This window comes from Lemur catta, chromosome 13 (genome assembly GCF_020740605.2).
Source record: "Lemur catta isolate mLemCat1 chromosome 13, mLemCat1.pri, whole genome shotgun sequence".
In the NCBI taxonomy this organism is placed as follows: Eukaryota; Metazoa; Chordata; class Mammalia; order Primates; family Lemuridae; genus Lemur; species Lemur catta.
Genome location: NC_059140.1, coordinates 4,471,366 through 4,492,551, shown reverse-complemented (window position 1 = coordinate 4,492,551; position 21,186 = coordinate 4,471,366). Strand labels below are relative to the sequence as shown.

The 21,186-nt window shown below is 43.1% G+C and overlaps 1 protein-coding gene and 1 pseudogene across 1 annotated transcript; both read right to left on the bottom strand.

Annotated features, from left to right (window-relative positions):
- Positions 1–3,347: 3,347 nt before the first annotated feature.
- On the bottom strand, positions 3,348–4,388 carry LOC123649351 (olfactory receptor 2B11). The gene has a single exon (XM_045567429.1). It carries the CDS (start codon positions 4,369–4,371, stop codon positions 3,415–3,417), a length of 957 nt encoding a protein of 318 aa, XP_045423385.1. The 5' UTR covers positions 4,372–4,388; the 3' UTR covers positions 3,348–3,414.
- Positions 4,389–13,236: 8,848 nt separating this feature from the next.
- On the bottom strand, positions 13,237–20,405 carry LOC123649437 (annotated as a pseudogene).
- Positions 20,406–21,186: the final 781 nt, after the last annotated feature.

Genomic DNA, 21,186 nt, shown 5'->3' with positions numbered 1-21,186 from the left:
TAACATGACTCATGGTGGACCCTTGACTAGTTTCCAGGGAGCGGCTGGCCACAGCAGAAAGACCAAGCACGTGATTGGGGGTTGGAACTTTCAGCTCCGGCTCCTGTCCTCTGGGGAGGGGAAGGTGGCTGGAGCCTGAGCTGAACCGCGGGTCAGTGAGTCATGCGCGCATGCACAAGTGCAGGGAAGCCCAGGTAAAGTCCCTGGATGTGAGCTCTGTGTCCCCCCCGTATACCCGCCCACCAGACATCGCCCTATACATTGCTTCCATTTCACGCTTTTTAAGTCATATTCTTTATACTGAAATAGTAATTGTATAAGTACACTGCCTTCATTGAGTCTATGAGTCATTTTAGGGAATCATCAAACTTGAAGGGTGGTTTGTGGAAAATACCAAATTTCTGGCCAAATCAGTCAGAAGTGTGGGGGGGTGTCCAAGACTTGTGACTAAGGTCTGAAGTGCGGCATTTTGGTGGCACTGCACCCCTTAAACCTGTGGGATCTGTGCCCACTCCAGGAGTCAGTGTCAGAACTAAATTGAATTATTGGACACTCAGTGTTTGGGATGAAGGGGTCTGGGTTCTGCCCTAGGAAAGAAAGAGTATTAACACTTTGTTCTTTGACTATGAAAGGGCAAACAGTATCTGTTTTCAAGCCTTGTGATATATTGTTTAGCAGTATTCAGAATTGCCTTAATAGACATGTAATGTAAATTTTAGGAATTATTATTCATGCTTCAAATATCAGAATCAATAATGTTTCTGTTGTTGTTCATTCATTTGCATTAAGTATCTTTCTGAGCTTTGAACTATGCTACATATTCTAATTAGGGAGTTTTGAGATAAGAGTCATACTCTTTGGCAATTGGGAATAGTGACATCAACATCTAAGTAATATGCAGGTTTATCAGGCATGGTCGAGTCATATAACAGAAACCAGATAGGGTGCTTTGACAAAGGGAATTTAGCATAATAAATTGCTAATTAGGAATTAGCTATCTGAAAAGAGAGAGAACAAAAACCACGTGGGTTTCATGGAAGTAGTGACCTCACCAAGCAGCTAGGTTGGATTTATTATAGCTTGGACATTTGGAAGAGGGGCCCATGGAGTTAAAACCCGCCTCTGAGAAGCGAGAGCTGCGGGACTGATGTTGACATCCCCGAGGGGTATGACGGGCTGGCTCTGAAGGAGTCGGAAGTGGAGTCAGCTGCCGCTTCTGCAGTGCACAGCGTTTCAGCATGTCACTCCGCCGCCGGAGTGAAGAAGGGTTACTGAGAGGGCACTGAGGCACACGGGAAGAAAACAAGGTGGAGTAAGTCTTTCTGTCCTCTCCACCTGGGCAGGCTGACGCTAGGACTTCCAACAGAAGAGTGACAAGCAGCATGTGACAAGTGGAGGACTTAGAGTCCCGGGTCTGCGGCACAGAGAGGTGAGCTAGATGGCGAGGGACGATAGCTTCATGGCTGGCGCAGTGTTATTCAGTGTGAAGTGTGGATCTCAACAAACGCTCGTGAGAACCTAGTGCGTGCATTAAGAGACGATTAAGTGAGGGTCAGGAGTAGCGAGTGGGGGAATAAGAAACCTGGGAGAATCTTTGAAACTTCTTTTTTAATTAGGCCAGTAGGGCTTCGTGTAGTAGATGGGACTAGGGGTTAAAAGGAAGAAGGTGATAATCTCAAGGGTTTCTTTCTTGCTCTTTGTTTCCCACATTATGGAGCAAACAGATATCCTTAGGGAATGACAAAATGAATACTTATGACGCACTGAGAAGACCGTCTATTCCCAACATCACCTGATACCATTAGCTCAAATGCAGAGAACGTGAAAATGTCCATCTGAGCTATGTTCCATTCTCCTTTTTTTTTTTTTTTTTTAGACAAAGTCTTGCTCTGTTGCCCAGGCTGGAGTGCAGTAGTGTCATTATAGCTCACAGCAACCTCAGACTCCTGGGCTCAAGTGATCCTCTTGCCTCAGCCTCCTGGGTAGCTGGGACTACAGGCATGCGCCACCATGCCCGGCTAATTTTTCCTATTTTGGGGAGAGATGAGGGTCTCACTCTTGCTCAGGCTGGTCTTGAACTCCTGGCCTCAAGTGATCCTCCCGCGTCAGCCTCCCAGAGTGCTAGAATTACAGCACTTGAGCCACTGACCCCGGCCCTCCAAAATATAAAATATTATCCCTGACACTGACAGTAAAATAAATACTTTGAGAAATACTATGAACACTTACCTGCACCTCCACACCCAGAATAAAGTGGAAGTAATTAAACTGACATGTTAATATGAAGAAACTTAAGGTGTTTATGCTCATCCACAAGAATTTGGCTACACTTTAAGTAAAATAAAAAATATAGAGTCTTTTTAGTTCGGTATGGTGGCTTGAAGTACAAGGATTGCTTGATGCCAGGAGTTCAAGACCATCCTGGGAAACATAGTGAAACCATGTTTCTTCAAAAAAATTTAAAAACATTAGCCAAGTGTCGTGACACATGCCATTAGTCCCAGCTACTAGGGAGGCTAAGACAGAAGGATCACTTGAGCCCAGGAGTTTGAGGCTACAATGAGCTATGAATGTGCCACTGTTCTCCAGCCTGGGTGGCGGAGTGAGACGTTGTCTCTAGAAATATATATATGTATATATATAAAATTTCTCATCAACTGGAAAAAAGAAGCTGCATTAGAACTTTATGTTTTGAATGTATCCTTCATTTACATGAGTACAACTGCTTTCATTTTAAATTTTCCTCTATGGACATAGGAGAAAATGCCTAATCATAAGCTTTTAAAAATGTAGAGTTATTTCTTTAAAATATTTTAAGATACACAGAGTTAGAGGTTCTGTCTGTTCTCACAAGTAAGTGGAGAGTGGGAAGTGTATTGAGCAGCTTCCATAAACTGGCAGCATTTTTGACTTCTCCTTAATGACAGCTTCATGTTCTAGATTTTTTTTTAAATCTATGGTGAAGAACGTGCATTTATTATAAGTTAAATAAGATTATGTTTCAGTTTCGTGTTATGTACACTTAGGAACAATGGAAAAGGAAGAAGGAAACTTGCAAAAATACAAATGACAGAAAAATAGAAGAACTACAGAAAGAGGAAAAGGGGAAGGAATCAGGAAATTAGAAATTAAATAATTCAACAAATACTTACTGAATATCGGGTCTGTTGAATCAATTTTGAAAACATATGGCCTCCTAGAATTACACCTGTAGAATTGATTTTATTTGTAGATGGGGGTTTAGGCGTTGCGACTACACAGGAAGCCAGATGTTTTGGATGGGGATTTTGAGGCTTTCACATCTCTCCAAGTCCTTACTGTTTGGTTATGACTCCTTGAGAGAAAGGTGCTCTGAGCACACGATACACTTGCTCAGTGCTCATCAGTCGGTGGAGATTGCCACATCTCAGATCGTCATCTTCTGAAGAGCCCCCAGAGTTTTGCCAGGAGTCTTCTCAGAGCTCCCTTCACATCTTTATTCCTCAGGGTGTAGATGAAGGGATTGAGGGTAGGTGTGATTATGGAATAGAAGAGGGAAATGAACTTGCCCTGCTCTTGGGAGTAGCTAGAAGGGGGCTGCAGGTACATGTAGATGGCCGGTAGGTAGAAAAGGGAGACCACCAGCAAGTGGGAGGAACAGGTCCCAAAGGCCTTGCGCCGCCCCCTGGATGACCGGATCCTGAGCACAGCACGGATGATAAAGCCATAGGAGAGGAGGATGAGAGCTAGGGGGACCAGCACAAAGAAGGCCACCAGCACAGCCAGCGTGGCGTCATTCGCAGCCGTGTCGGCACACGACAACTTGATCATGGCTGGCACCTCGCAGAAGAAGTTGTTCAGCACCTGCCGCCCACAGAAAGGCAACTGCACTGTCAGGACTACCTGAACGAGGGAGTTGCCGAAGCCACTGAGCCAGGCCACAGCCACGAGCCGCTGACAGAGAGCGCGGTGCATGACAACGGCATACCGCAGGGGCTCGCAGATGGCCACGTAGCGGTCCAGGGCCATGGCGGCCAGGACAATGCACTCGGTGCATCCCAGCCAGTGGAAAATGGCGTACTGCACTGTGCAGCCACCGTAGCTGATGGTCTTCCTGGAGCTGCCCAGGTTGACTAGCATCTGAGGGGCTGTGGTGGCCGTGTAACAGAGGTCCAGGAAGGACAGGTGGCTGAGGAAGAGGTACATGGGGCTTTGCAGCTGGGGATCCAGCCGGGACACCAGGATGATGGCCATGTTCCCTAACACGGCCAGAACGTAGAACACCAGGAGGACCACAAAGAGAGGGAGCTCCAGCCATGGCCTGTCCGAAACGCCCAGGAGGATGAAGTGTTTGGGGGGATCCCCCAAGAAGCTCTGGTTGTCACTTTTCATGCTGAGGCATTTTCTGGCACCTGGGACAAATCAGAAAAATTGGAATGGATGGATTACACACGAGAGGGGAATGAAGCGATGTCCTCATTCCGTGTCCACTCTTTCTCCGGTGGTTACGCCTTGTCTGACCTTCCTTACCTCTGCAGAGACACTCCAACGCGGCGGGGACAGAACAGCAGCATCCATGTCTTTGCTTGCCTTCCTGCTCTGTGACCTTAACTAAGGCATGTAATCTTTCTGAACTTCAATTTCTGCATCTGTAAAAGGGGGAGGAAACTCCTGCTTCAACTGCAGAGCCTTGGGGACGTAAGGGGCGTGAAGCATGTGAAAGCGTACTGCATGGATGGCAATTTTATTCCAGTTTGGTCTGAGCCTGCCACAGCTCCCATGGCCATCAGCATGTTCACCTTCTCTCTGCAGACACCTTGGCGGGGGATTGTCCACTTCCTTCGGCTTGGTCATTTCCGGAGGTAGTGGTGGGAGGGAGGCGGGACATGGCACGGAGCAGGCAGAAGGGTTTGTGAGCAGCCAGGGGCCTTATTGATGCGGCCGCACTCCACTCACCTCCTCCTGCTTCCATCCCGCTCCGTCGTCAAGAGGAGGTGCGCCCTGGCTCTCGGGGCCGCACTGGCCTCTCCTGTCACCACTGCTCACACGCCGCCAGCTCTAGCGCTCACTCTGGCAGTAAAAGTAGCATGATTCCAGATGCCCCGAGTCCCTGGAGTTGAGGAGTCAAGTCATACGTTACTTTAGCCCCTGAATTGGTCATAGTACCTAATGAGACCCCGGAGCTTAGAATTTGAGCACAAGGAGAAAACTGTTGACCAGTGTAAGAAACATAGCCCCTGGAGTTGTCTACTGAAAGATCAGACTGTGTCTACAGCTAACTGTAATCTCATAGTGTGAGTGGCCCTGGAATTTCCCGGATAACTTCTTTGCCAGGCAGCTGTGGCCTCTCAGTGAGGGAAAACACAGCCAGTTTGATTTCTGAATGCCGTTGCTGTTCAGCAGCAACTGCGCTGCCACCTGCTGATCCATGGGGCCTTCCCACTGAGCCCAGGCTCCTATGCTCTTCAAACACCTTCCATGTGCTCCATGATAGGACTGAAAAGAAATTAAATCCCGTATGCAGATAATTTATGAAGAATTCACTTTTAGTTCTTGATTTGATGCTTCATGCATAGACTGCAAAATTAATGGATATCTGTTCAGCTTAGATGTTACAACAAGCATGCCACCCGCCCCCCACCATTGATATTCTGAAGAACTCTGCTGTTATTTGAAAACAACTCAAACCCCAGGGTTTGAATGGATGAATAAGTGCAAATTTTCTTTTCTCCTTCTGAAGTTTCAAAAATATATACTGCTTTCTATAAAGTTTCCAATATTCTTGTGAAACAATTATTGCACTTTCTTCCAAGATTCTGTCAACAATACTTATGGGATAAACTTCACAGAATACAGTCTTATTGCTAATGAACTCAGGACCCCGGTTCTGACACAGTGAGCCGTGCCTGGGCAGAGTCAGGCTAGCACATTTTTTAAGCCCACTTTTTAAGATGTAAAGGAATCGTGGGTGACATTTCCCTTTCTTAGATTTCTGATTCCAAGGTTTCTTCTCAGAGTCTAAACTGGGAAAGGAAGGGAGAAGATGCAGGAAAGTGAAGAATGAAGTAAAAGGATAGAGAGAGAAAGAAAGTAAGATAGAGGGGTAAATATGTGCCACATTTAATAATAAATGCAAGTTATGAAGCACTCACTGGGAACTAGGTCCTGGCACAATAGCGTTACGTTGCTGTAACATGGCAGCAGGGTACACATTTTCACCTGCGTCCCACTGCTGAGGACACTGCCTCGGGGGCCACTGTCCACCTTGGATTGGTTACGGGGACCGAGTGGTAAAGACAGGGCTGAAAGTCACGCTTCTGCTCTTAACCACTTTTCTCTCCAGCACTTTGCTTTTACTTTTTATTTTATTCTTAAACATTTACTTATTTTTATTTTTTTAGAGATAGGATCTTGCACTGTCATTCAGGCTGGAGTGCTGCGACATGATCCTAGCTCACTGTAGCCTCAGACTCCTGGGCTCAGATGATCCACCCGCCTTAGCCTGATGAGTGGCTGAGACTACAGGCCCGCAGGACCATGCCCAGATAATTTTTCTTATTTTTTGTAGAGATAATTTTTCTTATTTTTTGTAGAGACAGGGTCTTTCTATGTTACCCAGGCCAGTCTTGAAGTCCTGGCCTCAAGGCTCCTCCCACCTTGGCCTCCCAAAATGCAGGGGCATTACAGGTGTAGCCACTGTGTCTGGTTGAGTTATTAGTGGATGCTGAAACCATTTTTTTTTTTTTTTTTTTTTAAGACAAGGTCTCGCCCTGTCATCCAGGCTGGAGTGCAGGGTGCAATCATAGCTCACTGCTGCCTTGAACTCCTGGCCTCAAGAGATCCTCCCGCCTGAGCCTACCAAAGTGCTGGGACAGCCTAATTTTAAAGATTAAAAAAATTCCTAACAAACACTGAGAGGAGAAGGGAAGTCAGTTAGCACTGAATGAGCACCCACTCCCGCTCAGTCAATATGTGTGCTGTCTTACAGCCTAATTTAATAACTCTGGGGAAACCGAGACATTCATAAATGATGATAGGGTCTGACTCCATGGGGTGAGCTGTTGAAACTTCCAGTGCTGGTTTACACAGAGAAGAAGTTACCTCCTCATAAGCCTCCAGGTGCCACAGCCTCTGACTTTCAAAAGTATCAAACGGCCTCCCTTTTACACGCACAAGTTTGTTAAACACCCAGTGAAGCTGAAAAATATTTAATGTCTTGCCTAATGGAAAATTAAATAGCATGCTATATCATTTGCTAATCATTTCCAATATGTTATTTTTCATTTTTTTGGTGGAGATCACAATTTCTTTAAAAACAAGAACCTGTCTTACATATTATGTCATTTATAGCATGAGGAATGCAATTCATTCACAGAACTGATTTAGTTAGAGAACCAAAGAGAGGACATGGCTTCATACCCCTCAGCATGTGGCAGGGGCAGAGACGGGCTCCTTCTACACACGCCTGCCCCCACCACGCTCCATTGCCCTATGATGCAGTTTGAGTATTTCAATTTGCTGCTAAAATTCAGCCTGAAGCTTGTTTTCTCTGGGAACTGATACTATTTGGCTTTACTCACCCCGTTCCCCTCTTCCCATGGCCGTACTTATCTCCATAAGGCTCCTGTGACCACCATCCAGCATCATCAAAAACATGGAAGACAGTGCTCTGAAATATTGCCAAGGGAATTTGCTCCTGCTGTAATTTCCACATGGTTTCTATTTATACATATGACCAAACTCATAAAAGAGCACCACTAATTCACCTGTCTTCAGCCAAAACTGGTTATGAAGCGCTACTTCTTTTAGGCAGTGAACCTGCAGTAATAGGGTGGCCACAAAAGCCTGCCAGAAATCCATCTGAATAGACAGACACATCAATCCATGACAGCAAAGCATTGGCAATGTAGTAAAGAAAGAAACATGTCAGGAAGCAGCAGGAAAGAGGCAGTGTCCGCCTACACTCAGGGCAACATCCACTTACTTCATGAGTATCGGGTACCTTGTCTACCCGCAAGCCACTGTGGCCTGTCTGTTCTTGCCTGTCCTTGCCAGCTGAAGGTACCCGTTTTCACACCTGCTGCTTAGCACATGACCATTGTCCACTGATCCTTCATCCCACACCCCTTTTCTGTCAGGCATAGACCAGCGTTAATGCAGCCGTAGCGTGAGCTATCTCTAACGCACTGCGCAGGTTTCAGCCACTTACCTCCCGGCTTCCCCGGCTTCTGCAGGGGACCGGGTTTGGGAACGGAGGCTCTGTTGCAGTCTGTGCTGGTCTTAGCTGGGGAAGGAAATTTAAGGATAGAGTCACAGGATGTGCTCTTCCTATTCCAGGAAGACACAGCCCGTCTGCTTTGGGGGTCTGTTGAGACCTTGCCCTCCCCTGGACCTTGCCCTCTGAGAGGTCTAGAAGGATTCAGTCTAGAGGAAGAGCCTGCCTTCCATTGCAACAGGCTGGGGAGACTCAGGGCTTTCTGGATTTTCTTCTGGCAATGAGCGAGGTCTGTGGATCTGCCATAACCTTGGTGCCCCAGAGTTCCTGTAGACACTTTGACAGAGTGGAGGCTATTTCCAAGGATAAAGCTTCTAGGCAACAAACCATCCCCGTGTCCCACTCCCTGCTCATTTCAAAGTTATCCCTCGGGGTAAACTGACCTCATCCTTTCCACTCCCGTCTATGAAGGCTCAACTCTTTCTCCCCAGACATTGGGAGTAAAAACTTGTTCTCTTCCAGCTGGGAAGTTATCCCTGATGTCTTGTTTAATTAGCGTCTAAGGGGTTAGCTGATAATTGCGGTGGCGTGTGAGCTTGGAGTACTTGCAATTAATGGTAAATCCTAGAAGACCAGAAGACCAGAGGAAATGGACCAATAATGGGGAATGAGGACCCTGAGTTGTTTTTTTAAAAAAAACTTCTTGAGGGTTGGGGGTGTGGCTGTGATGCTAGAGTGGAGGAGTAACTTGTACAGTGTGTGGCTCAGTTAGAACACGAGACCTGAACTAGCTTCAGCACCAAGCTCAGTCACCCACGGTCTGTGTGTCTTTGAGCAGGTTACCTAACTTAACTGTGCCTCATTTGTGTCATCTATAAAGCACAGAAAGCACCAGCATTCCCTCCACACCCTGTTAAAAGGGAAGAATGAGCTGGTCTTTGTAAAACCTCAGAACAGTGACCGGCACAGGTTAATGCACTTTGAGGTTTTTCCCTAATATTATATACAGTCTCAGAAGCCTATTCTATTTTTCACATGGAGGAGACAAAAAAGGCTTTTGGAAGAGAGCCAGTATGAAGTAGTACACATTTTAATTCATGAGCTGTAACACGTGTGATTAAAAGCTAGTACTAGAGCCACCATGAATAGTGGCACCTTGGTGCAGTTATCTTTCCTCTCTAGGTTTTGACTTGATTATCTTTGGCCTGTAGCTTTAGATGTGCGAGTGCACATGGGTGAATCATAGCAGTGAGTTAAGGTTCCATTTTTACTTTCTGGGGGTTTAGGAAGCATTTTTGTCTAGGGCTAAAGGGAAGAGAAAGGGCATGTCCCAAACAAAGACAGGGAGATTGTGATTTGGTGATAAAGTGGGAACATTCCTTGACTGTAACATTGCTCTGTTGTGCTCTCTCCCACTGAGAGCCAGGTGAGAGATGAGAGACATCTTAGGATCTGTCCTAACAACCCCCTGAGATAATTTCCAGAGATATAGAGACTTATATATCTGTGTGGTTGGGGAAAAATGATGGAATAGGCAGTTTTGTGCTGAGAAAATGCTGGTTTAATTGTAGATGGAAACTCTCATGACTGAAACTGACACAGAGTCCCACTGGCATTATGCTAGTTGTCTTCTTGGTCATCTCCCTTCAAGTATCCGTTCTCCCATTCTTATTGTCAGCACTCACTTTTGCCAGACAGCCAGGTGCCCTGTGAAGTGGTTATATTTTCCAGCTTCCCTAACAGATAGGGGAATCTAATGAGATGAAATGTTGTGAAAGCTTAGAAAAATATTTGCCCATCTTCTTTTCTCCATTTTTGTGGGTGGAATGCAGACTTGATAGCTGGAGACCAAGCAGCCATGTTGGACCTTGAAGCAACTTTAAAGATGAAAGCCACACACTAAGAATGGTGGAACATTTAGAAGGAGCCAAGGTACCCGATGGTCATAGAGGTGCCATGAGCTGTTGCCCTCTAGTTTCTTTGACATGAAAGTAATAAACTTCCATCTTATTTTCAGTACTGATTTGAGTTTTAATCTTAGGATGCTAAATTTAATTCTGACAAAGCTTTCAGGAAGATTTTCTGAAATTTCTTTTTTTAACATTATTATATTATAAGCTATAATAAAGCTTTGATATTAGTAATCCTAACCTCCGAGAGAATGTGATCTAAAGCAGTCTGTGTTGACATTGATGTAGCAGATTAACAGCTGAAGAAAAAGCAAATGGATAAATTTAATGATCAAATAAATGGTAATGAATATTTAATCCAGCTATAGTCAGTGGAGATTGGAGATGAAGGTAGCCAGGAGTTAAAGATGTTTGATATTTTCAGGCACTCTAGAATGAGAAAAGAGAAATCTTGTTCCGCTTGGTATGAACTGGAGGGTTTCTTAGTGGAGGGGGAAGGGTATGATATGGATCACCTGTAATTCTAGACTGACATGTTATGTCAGCTGTGGTTTGAATAAAGGAGAGAAAGATTTACACTGATACCCACAAGAAACATATCTAGGCCAATATTTATTTAATAGTGATGAAAAATGGACTTTTGCAGTCAAATGACTGCAGATGAACTCAATTCAAACCTCAGGCCTCACTTGTTAAGCATTGGACCTTCAATGAGTTACGTAAATCTTCTGAGGCTCACTTTCCTTACCTGTAAAATAGGAATAATAATTTCTGACCACTAGCTTGTTATAAGAATAACTGAAATAATATATGTAAATATTTTAGTACAGTTCCTGATACAAAACTTAGTAAATGGTGGTTCACACTTTCTTTCTTGCTTTCTTTCCTTCCATTCACCCATCAACACATATTTAAGAAATTCTTACTATGTGTCATGCACTATGAAAAATGGTGAGGAGTAGTTAAAAGAATTATTTGTAGTCTCAAGGAAACTTGGAGTGATGGAAGTGTTTGTTCTACACGTTGAGTGGGACGGTAGTTGCCCAACTGCTTACAATGAGCAAAACTCATCAAACTGTGCATTAAAATGAGTGAATTTTGTTGTATGCAAATTACACATGAATAAAGCTATAAAAAAGCATTTGGGCTCACATGGAGCTACCAGAATGGTGTAGAAAAAGAGATAATAAGCGAATCATTGCATGACTATAGAAATATAGTTGTGAGAAATATTAGGAAGGAAAAACAAGGGCAACCGAGAATGCCTAGAAAAGGACTTAGCCCTGGCTGGGAGAGATGGAAGACAGAGAACAGTCCTCTGGAAGACACATTCAACTTGATCATCATTATTCTCATTAAGTTTAATGCCTTCTGGGCTGTCCATTGGTGAACACTAATCGGGACGAAACATAGCCATACCCCTCAGCTATATCTGCCTTAAGCCCATGAAGATAGTAGCATTGACCCATTTCACCAGGACACACAATCTGTGTGTTGCAGTGAGAGAGTTTTGTTGCCCTTCAGTATCCTCAGCTTGCCCTGATACATGGCGATGTCCATAGTATCCATGTCACATGATTTACTGATTGATACAATAATATCTTTACTAAATTTATGGGCAAGATCTTTGCTCAGGAATAAATAAAAAAGATCAAACTATAATTCAGTAACATCTATGATTTGGTCTCTGACATCTATTCTAATCAGTTATAATAAAAAATAACTGAGATTTCTTTTTCAGATAACAAAATTTGATTTTGGTCTCAATAAAAATCACATAAATAATAAAGTCATTGTACATAGATCAGTAACTAATTGCAGGCTATGTCATGCCAGTCATTCTGGGTGCAAATCAGTGGCCATGCTTTCATTCCTGCAAGATATTATAAATATAAAAATGCAGTTAGCTACCAATGAAGGAAAAATGAAAGATTGCTCCAGTGGGAAAATTTTGCAAAAATTAAATTTGATTTATAAGGTGTGCATTTTTAGGTTAACCAAACAGGACAAACCAAGTGGGGAAAAAAATGTAAGATTTGGGAATGAAGAAATATAAATTAAAATAAGATTTAAAGACACAAGATTTTAAAAAAGGGAAAAGATGAGAATAGGAGGACTAGTAAGGAAGGAACTAGAATGATTAAATAGTATCCTTTATGAGAGTCACAGTGTGACAGATAACTTATCCCAATAGATTTTAATTTGTGTTTATGAAACATTATACTTTACAAAGCATTTTCAGATAATTTGAGAGTATGGCCCTGAATTATAAACTATCAGTGACTTTTTTTTTTTTTTGAGGGCTGACACAGAGTTTATTGGATTAGATTTTTCTGTTTACAGCTGAGATCACACCTACATACCATTTCGCTAGTCTGCACATGCACATTGTTTCTAACAAGTTTGACTTACGACGTGTAGGCTAGATCATACAAAAACACACTGACACACTCACACTAATTGTTTTAAAACAGTAGTGCATACGTTATACTTCTATAAAGCCAGCTTTGATTAAAAACTAGTAGTTTCAAAGATCAGTGTCTGATTTTGAAGATGAATGAAGATACATACTGTAGCCATTTTGTACAGTTGCTACCTTATCTGACTGCAGCGTATAGTTTTTAAAAGGACACTGATGAGGGCACCATCTGGTGTTACCTTTAACCAGACAGCTGGCTTGCTCGCCCTCTCTCCCCGGAAACCTTTGGGTAAGAGCTCTCCCTTGTGAAGACTGAAAGGACCTGGTGATGTTTCAGCGCAAGGCCCATTCCTGCTTGGAGGTAACAGAAGCAGGCCCACATCCTTCTTTAATTCTACCGCACTATGTAACTCACAATGGGTTCTGAAATTAGAACATTTACCATCATACTTAAAAACTTAGGTGCATGAAGAAGTCAACTAGTAGAAGGAAAAGGAGAGTCATAAGTGGGCGGGCACATGGAAAGCCAAGCTGCTCTGGCCAACACCAGTGCCACCAGCGCACGTGTGCTTTAACTAACTGAGCTCAGAAGGCCAACAACAGCAGACCTGCTCCATTCGCCTTCCAAATCAGAGAAAGACCAAAAAGCTAGGGCTTGAGTGATCTACTCTGCGTAGGTCTGGCTAGTGATGAGGGCCTCCTAAGCAGGATCTCTACTCCTGCACAGCATGGTGCACGCACACGGCATGACGCATGCACATGGCATGATGCACGCACAGGGCCTGACGCACGCACAGGGCATGACTGCATGCACAGGGCATGACGCACGCACACGGCATGATGCACGCACAGGGCCTGACGCACACACAGGGCACGACTGCATGCGCACGGCATGATGCACGCACAGGGCATGACGCACGCACAGGGCATGACTGCATGCACAGGGCATGACGCACGCACAGGGCATGACTGCATGCGCACAGCATGATGCACGCACAGGGCATGATGCACGCACAGGGCATGACGCACACGCACGGCATTATGCACACACAGGGCATGACTGCATGCACACGGCATGATGCACGTAGAGTGCATGATGCACGCACAGGGCATGACGCACACGCACGGCATTATGCACACACAGGGCATGACTGCATGCGCACGGCATGATGCATGCGCACAGCATGACGCACGCACAGGGCATGACGCACGCGCAGGGCATGCCCAGCAGCTGAATAGCTGCACGTGCAGAGCTGCCCATATAACAGCATCAGGATTTCTTGTACCTTCTTCAGAGCTAGAGCCTCACATCCCTCTGTGGGGGTCAGAGGGATGGGCCAGCCTGCGGTTACAGCCGCGGGCAGTCTCTCTGCAGCAACTAGGAGGCGCACTGTGGTTTTTGGTTTCTTTGAACGAATCTGCATTTTTCCAGTCTTAGTCGTGAGTTGCACAACAACGCAGTTGTCTCTGCACGTAATCAGCAGCTCTGCTGGCAACATCACGGTTGGTTCCAGCGTCGGTCTTACACACTTTCCGAATGCTGCCATGAACCTCATTTTCCACCTGTCCTGTGTAAATGTATCCCGAAACCACTACAACGACTTCTGTGACAAAAAACAAGAGGATAGTGACAAACATGGCAAGTCCGCAGCGACTTTCCGGGATGTGGCGCAGCAGCCAGTTAAGCCCACAGTGGAAAGCGGGGCCCCGCCGCCGGGCCGCTACGGCGGGATGAGGGCGCGCATCCTCCCAGAAGTGGACGCAGTCCCGGTGAGCGACGCAGGCATAAGCGCCCGCGTAGCGTAACATGCCAGCTGCCCCCGGGATCTCACTAAATGCAGATTCTGATCCAGTAGGTCGGGGGGAGGCCTGGGATACTGCGTTTCTAACTGGTCCCCAGGTGCTGCCCCTGCAGCTGGTTCTTGGAACACACTTTGAGCGACAAGGTGCTAGAGAGCCCGAAGACGAGGCGGAGAAAGGCCAGCGCGCTCTTGGAGGCGGCGATGCCGCACTGGCCCGCGGGGCGCGCTCGCCCGGGAGAGGCGCGGTGGCCGCGGCGTCGCCGGCTGGGAGGGGCGCTCGCCGCTCGTCCAGCCCGAATCCAGCGGCCACCTCAACAACTCTTTGTATTTCCTAATGGCTGATAACTACTAGAGATTTTTTTTTCAGAATAATAAATTTACAATTACTTCCAGCTAGCTGCTATAATTATTCAATAAATGACACAGTCCAATAGGCTGCATAAAGAACAAGTCACATGGTTTATATAAATTCCAAAGAAAAATACAAATAATATTCTTATTAGCTTTAGGATGCATTATAACTGGATCACACCGTTTGTCACTTTTCCCGATTAAAATTAAACAGGGCATTGAATTAAAAAAATTCTAGCTCAATAGTTGGATAAGAAGGGTTTGTTTGTTCGTTTAAGACTAGTCAAGTGCAGTAGTGAGGAGGGGAAAGTAGCAGAACGAGGTGACTGTGAGCAATCAAGCGAGATAACTCACTACCTTCCGACCAGCTGAGAAGGTCTTTAAATAAAAACTCTTATTCTTTTTTAAAAAATAAACTTTATTGTGTATATTTAAGGTATACAACATGATGCTATGAAATACATATAGGTGTAGTAAAATGGTTACAATTGTGAAAAAAATTAACATATCCATTATCTCACAGAGTTACCCATCTCCCTCGCCATGTCGAGAGCTTCTATAATCTACTAACTTAGCAAAAATCCAGAGTACAATACACTATTATTGACAATACTCCTCATGTTGTACCTTCAGATCTTAAGACTTGTCGACTTGTTCATCTTACAACATATCTGCTACTTTGTATCCTTTGGCTTACATCTCCCTGTTCTCCTCGCCCTGGCAACCACTGTTTTATTCTCTTCCTATGTTTGCCATTTTTTTTTTTTTTTTTAGATTCCACATATAAGGGTGATCATGCAATATTTTTCTTTTTGTGTCTGGCTTATTTCACTTAGCATTTCCTCCGGGTCCATCCATGCTGTGGCAAATGGCAGAATTTCCTCCTTTTTAAGGCTGAATCATATTCCATTGCATATATGTCCCACAATTACTTTATCCATTTGTTCATTGACAGACACCTTCATTGTTTCCATATCTGGAGTACCATGAATAATGTTGTGACAAATATGGAAGTGGGGATACCTTTACGAGGTGGTGATTTCATTTCCTTTGGGCATATACACAGAAAAGGGATTACTGGGTCATGTGGTAGTTTTATTTTTAGTTTCTCAGGAAATTACTGTTGTACATAAAGGCTGCACCAATCTGCCTTCCCATCAACGGTGTTCCCTTTTTTTCCATATCCTCACCAATACTTCTTATCTCTTGCTTTTTCATAATACCAGTCCTATCAGGTGTGAGGTGTTGTCATAGTGGTTTGGATTTGCATTTCCCTGATGATTAGTGAACTCGAGCACCTTTTCATATGCATGCTGGCCATTTTTGTGTCTTCTCAAGAGAATTGTCTATTCAGGACCTTTGCCCATTTTCAATTGGGTTTTATGTTTTCTTGCTTTTTTTTTTTTTTGTTGTTGTTCCCCGGGCTAGAGTGCCGTGCCATCAGCCTAGCTCACAGCAACCTCAAACTCCTGGGCTCGAGCAATCCTCCTGCCTCAGCCTCCCGAGTAGCTGGGACTACAGGCATGTGCCACCATACCCGGCTAATTTTTTCTATATACATATATTTTTAGCTGTCCATATAATTTGTTTTTATTTTTAGTAGAGACAAGGTCTCGCTCTTGCTCAGACTGGTCTCGAACTCCTGACCTCAAATGGTCCACCCGCCTCAGCCTCCCAGAGTGCTAGGATTACAGGCGTGAGCCACCACACCCGGCCTATGTTTTCTTGCTATTGAGTTGTAAGAGTTCTTAATAAATTTTGGATGTTAACTCCTTGTCAGATATGTGGTTTGCAAATATTTTTCTGCAATCTGTAGATTGCCTTTTCATTTTGTTGATTGTTTCCTTTGCTGTGCAGAATCTTTTTAGTTTGATGTAGTCCGATTCATTTAAGGGAGATTTATTGTTATGATGTCCCTTTTCTACCATGTTTATGAAGTAGGGCTTTGCAGAGATGCCAGAGGCAGGAAACTGATAAGAGGTGCTATACAGGTGCCAAAAGAGCTTTGAGCAAAATCAGGGTCTCTCCAGATTTCCAGATTTATTTTTCTCCCTCCTTGTTCAACCTCTGTTTCTCCAAAACACTGTTCTCCCCAGCCCTGAGAACATACATGTGCTGGTGGTCTTCAGTAGTGTTCTTTGTGCTCCTAGAATTATGTACATATGTGTATATGCAATGTCTGCTAATTTGTGTGACAAATTACATAATATAACATAAATTATATGTATAACAGTTTAACTTCTATTTCTCATCTCTCTGCAATGTCTGTTTTAGGATTAGCATCCAGACTTGAGAAGAACATCACAGGGATGCATATTTAACAAATTTATTTAGTTAAAAAATTAAGCAGATTTTCAGAGGAAAAGGAAATTATGTAAATTATATAAATTTTGTGTTATATATCAAGGGTCAGTAGTAGCTGTGAACACGTATTTCTGGTTTCACAAAGGAGCTATTTTTTGGGGCTGAAAAACTAACCATAGGTGAACCTACTGATAGGTTTGGGCCTTATTATTAATACTTTGTCAGTTAAGAATGAGACAAATGTTTTTTTTTTTTTTTTCTGAGACGGAATCATTTTCCCCTCAGTATCAAGATTTATCAAGAAATGTTTTATTGCACAGCAAGGTAACTATAGTTAAGAACAATGTATTGCATGTTTCAAACAAAGCTAAAAGGATTTTAAATGTCTCATTACAAAGGAATGATAAATATTTGAGGTGATGGATATGCTAATTACTCAGATATGATCATTCCGTAATGTATACATGTATTGAAATATCACATTGTATTCTATAAATATATATAATTATTATTTGTCAGTTAAAAATAAAACTAGAAAAAGTTACTGTATTTAGCTTAAAAAATAAAAAAAAGAAGTGATATGAGTTGTATGCCATATTAATTATATGTGATATTAATGTATATTATATAATTATATTTACTATAACTATATAATATAGGTTATATATAATAAATGTATAAGTCAATAAAATGGGTAATATTATGTAGTTTCTGTGTACCTCCTTTTATTATTGAACTTGTGGAAATTTCTTTGCATAGGCTGGTTAAGACCTCATTCATTCTTTATAGTGGCTGGACTCTTTCCTCCGCAGTCTGTACAGTGGTAAAGTCCTAGTGAGTTTGCTTTCCCTGGCAGTGACCTTCACGTGAAATGAGCTACCAGCAAATCTTTATGATGCTGCTTCTTGTACGCTGGTTTTACTTCAGGCTCTCTGGTTGCACTACAGTTTCAGTTCTCTGAGTCTGTCCATTGAGATCCCCGTGTGCTGCTGCCTCTGCGGCTTCTTGTTCTTCCTTGTTCTGCTTTGAGGAATATTTCAAATATTCCAGGGCACAGTACTGGCAAGATTTACTAAGTACCCATTTTTCTTTAAAATAACATTGTTTGTTTCAATTTTTAGCTTCAGGGACCAGGTTGCTTCTATCCTGTCTCATCCTTTATTCTATTTTTTTAAAATCTTCTAAATCATTGATTTATTAATCAATTCATCAATCGTCTATGCAAAAGCAAACAAGCAGTGAGTACTTAGTTCATTCTTTATTCTAAAGTGAAATAATTTCTGAAATTCTCAAAGGCTGCATGAGTATTACATAGAACTGAAAGACCACGTTTGAGGGATACTAGAGAAGATATGCTTCCGCTTTCACTTGTTATTTTTCCTATCATGGATCTGCCTGACAGCCCAGAGCCCGACTGCTGGTTCTCCTTCCCACCCCCCTTTCACAATTACTCTTCCCCACTTCACAATAAAAAACATTTCTTTTACCTTTCCCCAATATGTCTAAGAAGCATTGCTCTGTAGTCCCAAATACTCACCAAAAAAAGGGATATTTTTTTAAAGTATCATTTATGACAGAGAGTACTGAAAGAACAGAGAAATCTTAGGTAGGAAATATTGAAGGCAGCATGGCCTGATCCCTGCAGGAGGCAAACATGTTGCGAACTCCAGGACTTCTCTCTGCTCCATTCATGCCTATCAATTTGCACTGGTTTGCCTTTTCTCTATTTCTCATCTCTTTTTTTAACATCTATTTTATAATTGGAATTCAGACTTGAGAAGGATGTCACAGAGAGGCACTTTTATTATTTATTTATTTACTTAGAGACGGGGTCTTTCTTTGTCACCCAGGCTGGAGTGCAGGGGCACAATCATAGCTCACTGCAGCCTCAAATGCATGGGCTGAAGTGATCCTCCTGCCTCAGCGTCCGGGTAGCTGGGACTACAGGCGTGTGCCACCACACCTAGCTAATTTTTAAATTTTTTGTAGTCATTGGGTCTTGCTAGGTTGCCTAGGCTGGGGGATGCATTTTTAACACACTTTTAAAATTTAAAACATTCAGAGGCCTTTTCAGATGCAAAATAAGTCTGATTAGCCTTGTTGGTTTGAAAATGATGACTGGATTTGCTTATGGAGTTAAGTGGGGGACGTTTACCAAAAATTGGATATACCTTTATGATGCTCTCTACTTTCTTAGAATAGTCTCCCTGCTTCCTTTCTCATCCAGAAAATTTCATTGCATCCTGTAAGGTTCAGCCCAGTGTTGTAAGACTCTAAGCATCTGTGGGTGGATGAATCTGCCTTACAGAGCCCCATTTTGTCACTCCATCATGAGCACCGTTAGACTCTAGGGTCTTGAAGAAGCTGAGGGGCTCAGTGGGTTCTCCAAAGCTAGGAACCCTGTGAGGAGAATTGTTTTCACTCCCACCCTCTCTGTTGGAGCTTAAATGTCTCTTGTGTATAATTAGCTTGGGGGCCACAGTGTTTGGAACAGAAAATTTTAGAGTAATTCTTTTAACTGCCTTTGTTAAACCTTTGCCTTTGTGGTAGATTTCAAGACTGGGGTCAAGGGTGATAGAATTGAGCAAAAGCAACTCATATTGACACTGTGGGATTGTGGTGGAATGACTGTGTCAATTTTATTTTGGGGACAATATAAGGACTAAATGTGTGGAATGTGAGGCTGCAGTTACCCACAGAGCAGGTATTTCGGTAAAGATTCTCCAAACCCAAATAAGCTAATGACTTTTAAATGCATGAGCTTATGCACATGTCAGACTGCAGATCATTGCAGGCCACCTTATGATCTGCTGCTCACTGAGACCCTGGGTGATCTGTCACACAGGTGCACCTGTCCTCTCACTTGTTCCTCAAGGATTCACGTGTCCTCTGATGCATTGCTCAGTTCCCAGTGGTTTATTATAAGACTTCGTGTATTACGTCTTGAGACTCCATTTTATCTCCTTGTCTGCTCTGGTGCTGGACTGCTACTGTGGGCAGGAAGTCCTGTCAAACACCCCTCACATCCCAGGATATAGGAGGTTTCATGTTCCAATCCTGAGGAAAAGAGGCATCTGCAGTTTATGTGTAGGGAGTGTCTTAGTCTGCTCTGTTGCCATAACAAATGCCACACACTGGGTGGCTTACACAACAAACATTTATTTCTCACAGTTCTGGAGGCTGAGAAGTCTAAGCTCAAGGTGCTGGCAGATTCAGTTCCTGGTGAGGGCCCGATTCCTGGCTTACAGAAGGCTGCTGCCTTGCTGTATCCTCACATGGCAAAGAGAGAGAGAGAGAAATAGAGATAGAGATGAGAGAGAGAGATTATCTTTTTCAGTTCTCTTTTAAAAAGACCCTAACCCTATCATGAGGATGCCTTTCTCATGACCTAATTACCTCCGAAAGGCCCCACCTCTGGATACCATCACGTTGGGGATTAGAGTTTTAACATGAATTCTGGGGGAGCTAAATATTCAGTCCATAGCAGGGATTCATAGCAAGTCCCCCTAAGACTTTTCGGGTAAAGCAAAGACAAGCTCATCCCGAGAATCATTCGAGCAAAGTCACTCAATGGCTGAAATGAGTCATTCAGAGATATAATCTACTCTTACTGCTATTTATAAACATGTTTCTGTTATCAAGCCCAAGCAGAGTGTCCTGCAGAAACTTTGTATCTAAACAAAAATTTAATAGATGGGCTTAACACAAAATTTGGACTGAAAGAAGGAATCATGAACTTAAAGATAGGTCCATAGAGATTATGCAATCTAAGGAACCAAAAGAAAAAATAATTTAAAAAAATGAACAGAGCCTCAAAGACCTATGAGAAACAATTAGGATACCAACATATGCAAAATAAAAGTTCCAAAAGGAGAGAAAAGAGAAAAAGGAAGAAAAGAAATGAAGATATAGTGACTGAAAATGTCCCAAATTTCTGGAAAATATTAATCTTCATATCAAAACAGTTTAAAGAACTCCAAGTAGTACAAAAATAAAGAGATCCACACCTAAATATATTATAGTCAAACTATCAAAAGTCAAAGAAAAGTAGAAAGTCTTGAAAGCAGCAAGAAAACAAAAAAGATTCATCACATACAAGGGTTACTCAGTAAGATTAACAGCTTACTTCTTATGAGAAACAATGGAGGCCAGAAGTTAGTGAAATGACATATTCAAAGCGATGAAAGAAAAAAGAAACTGCCAACT

Excerpts from the sequence above, each read along its gene's own strand:
- LOC123649351 (XM_045567429.1), bottom strand. The coding sequence starts at position 4,371 with ATGAAAAGTGACAACCAGAGCTTCTTGGGGGATCCCCCCAAACACTTC.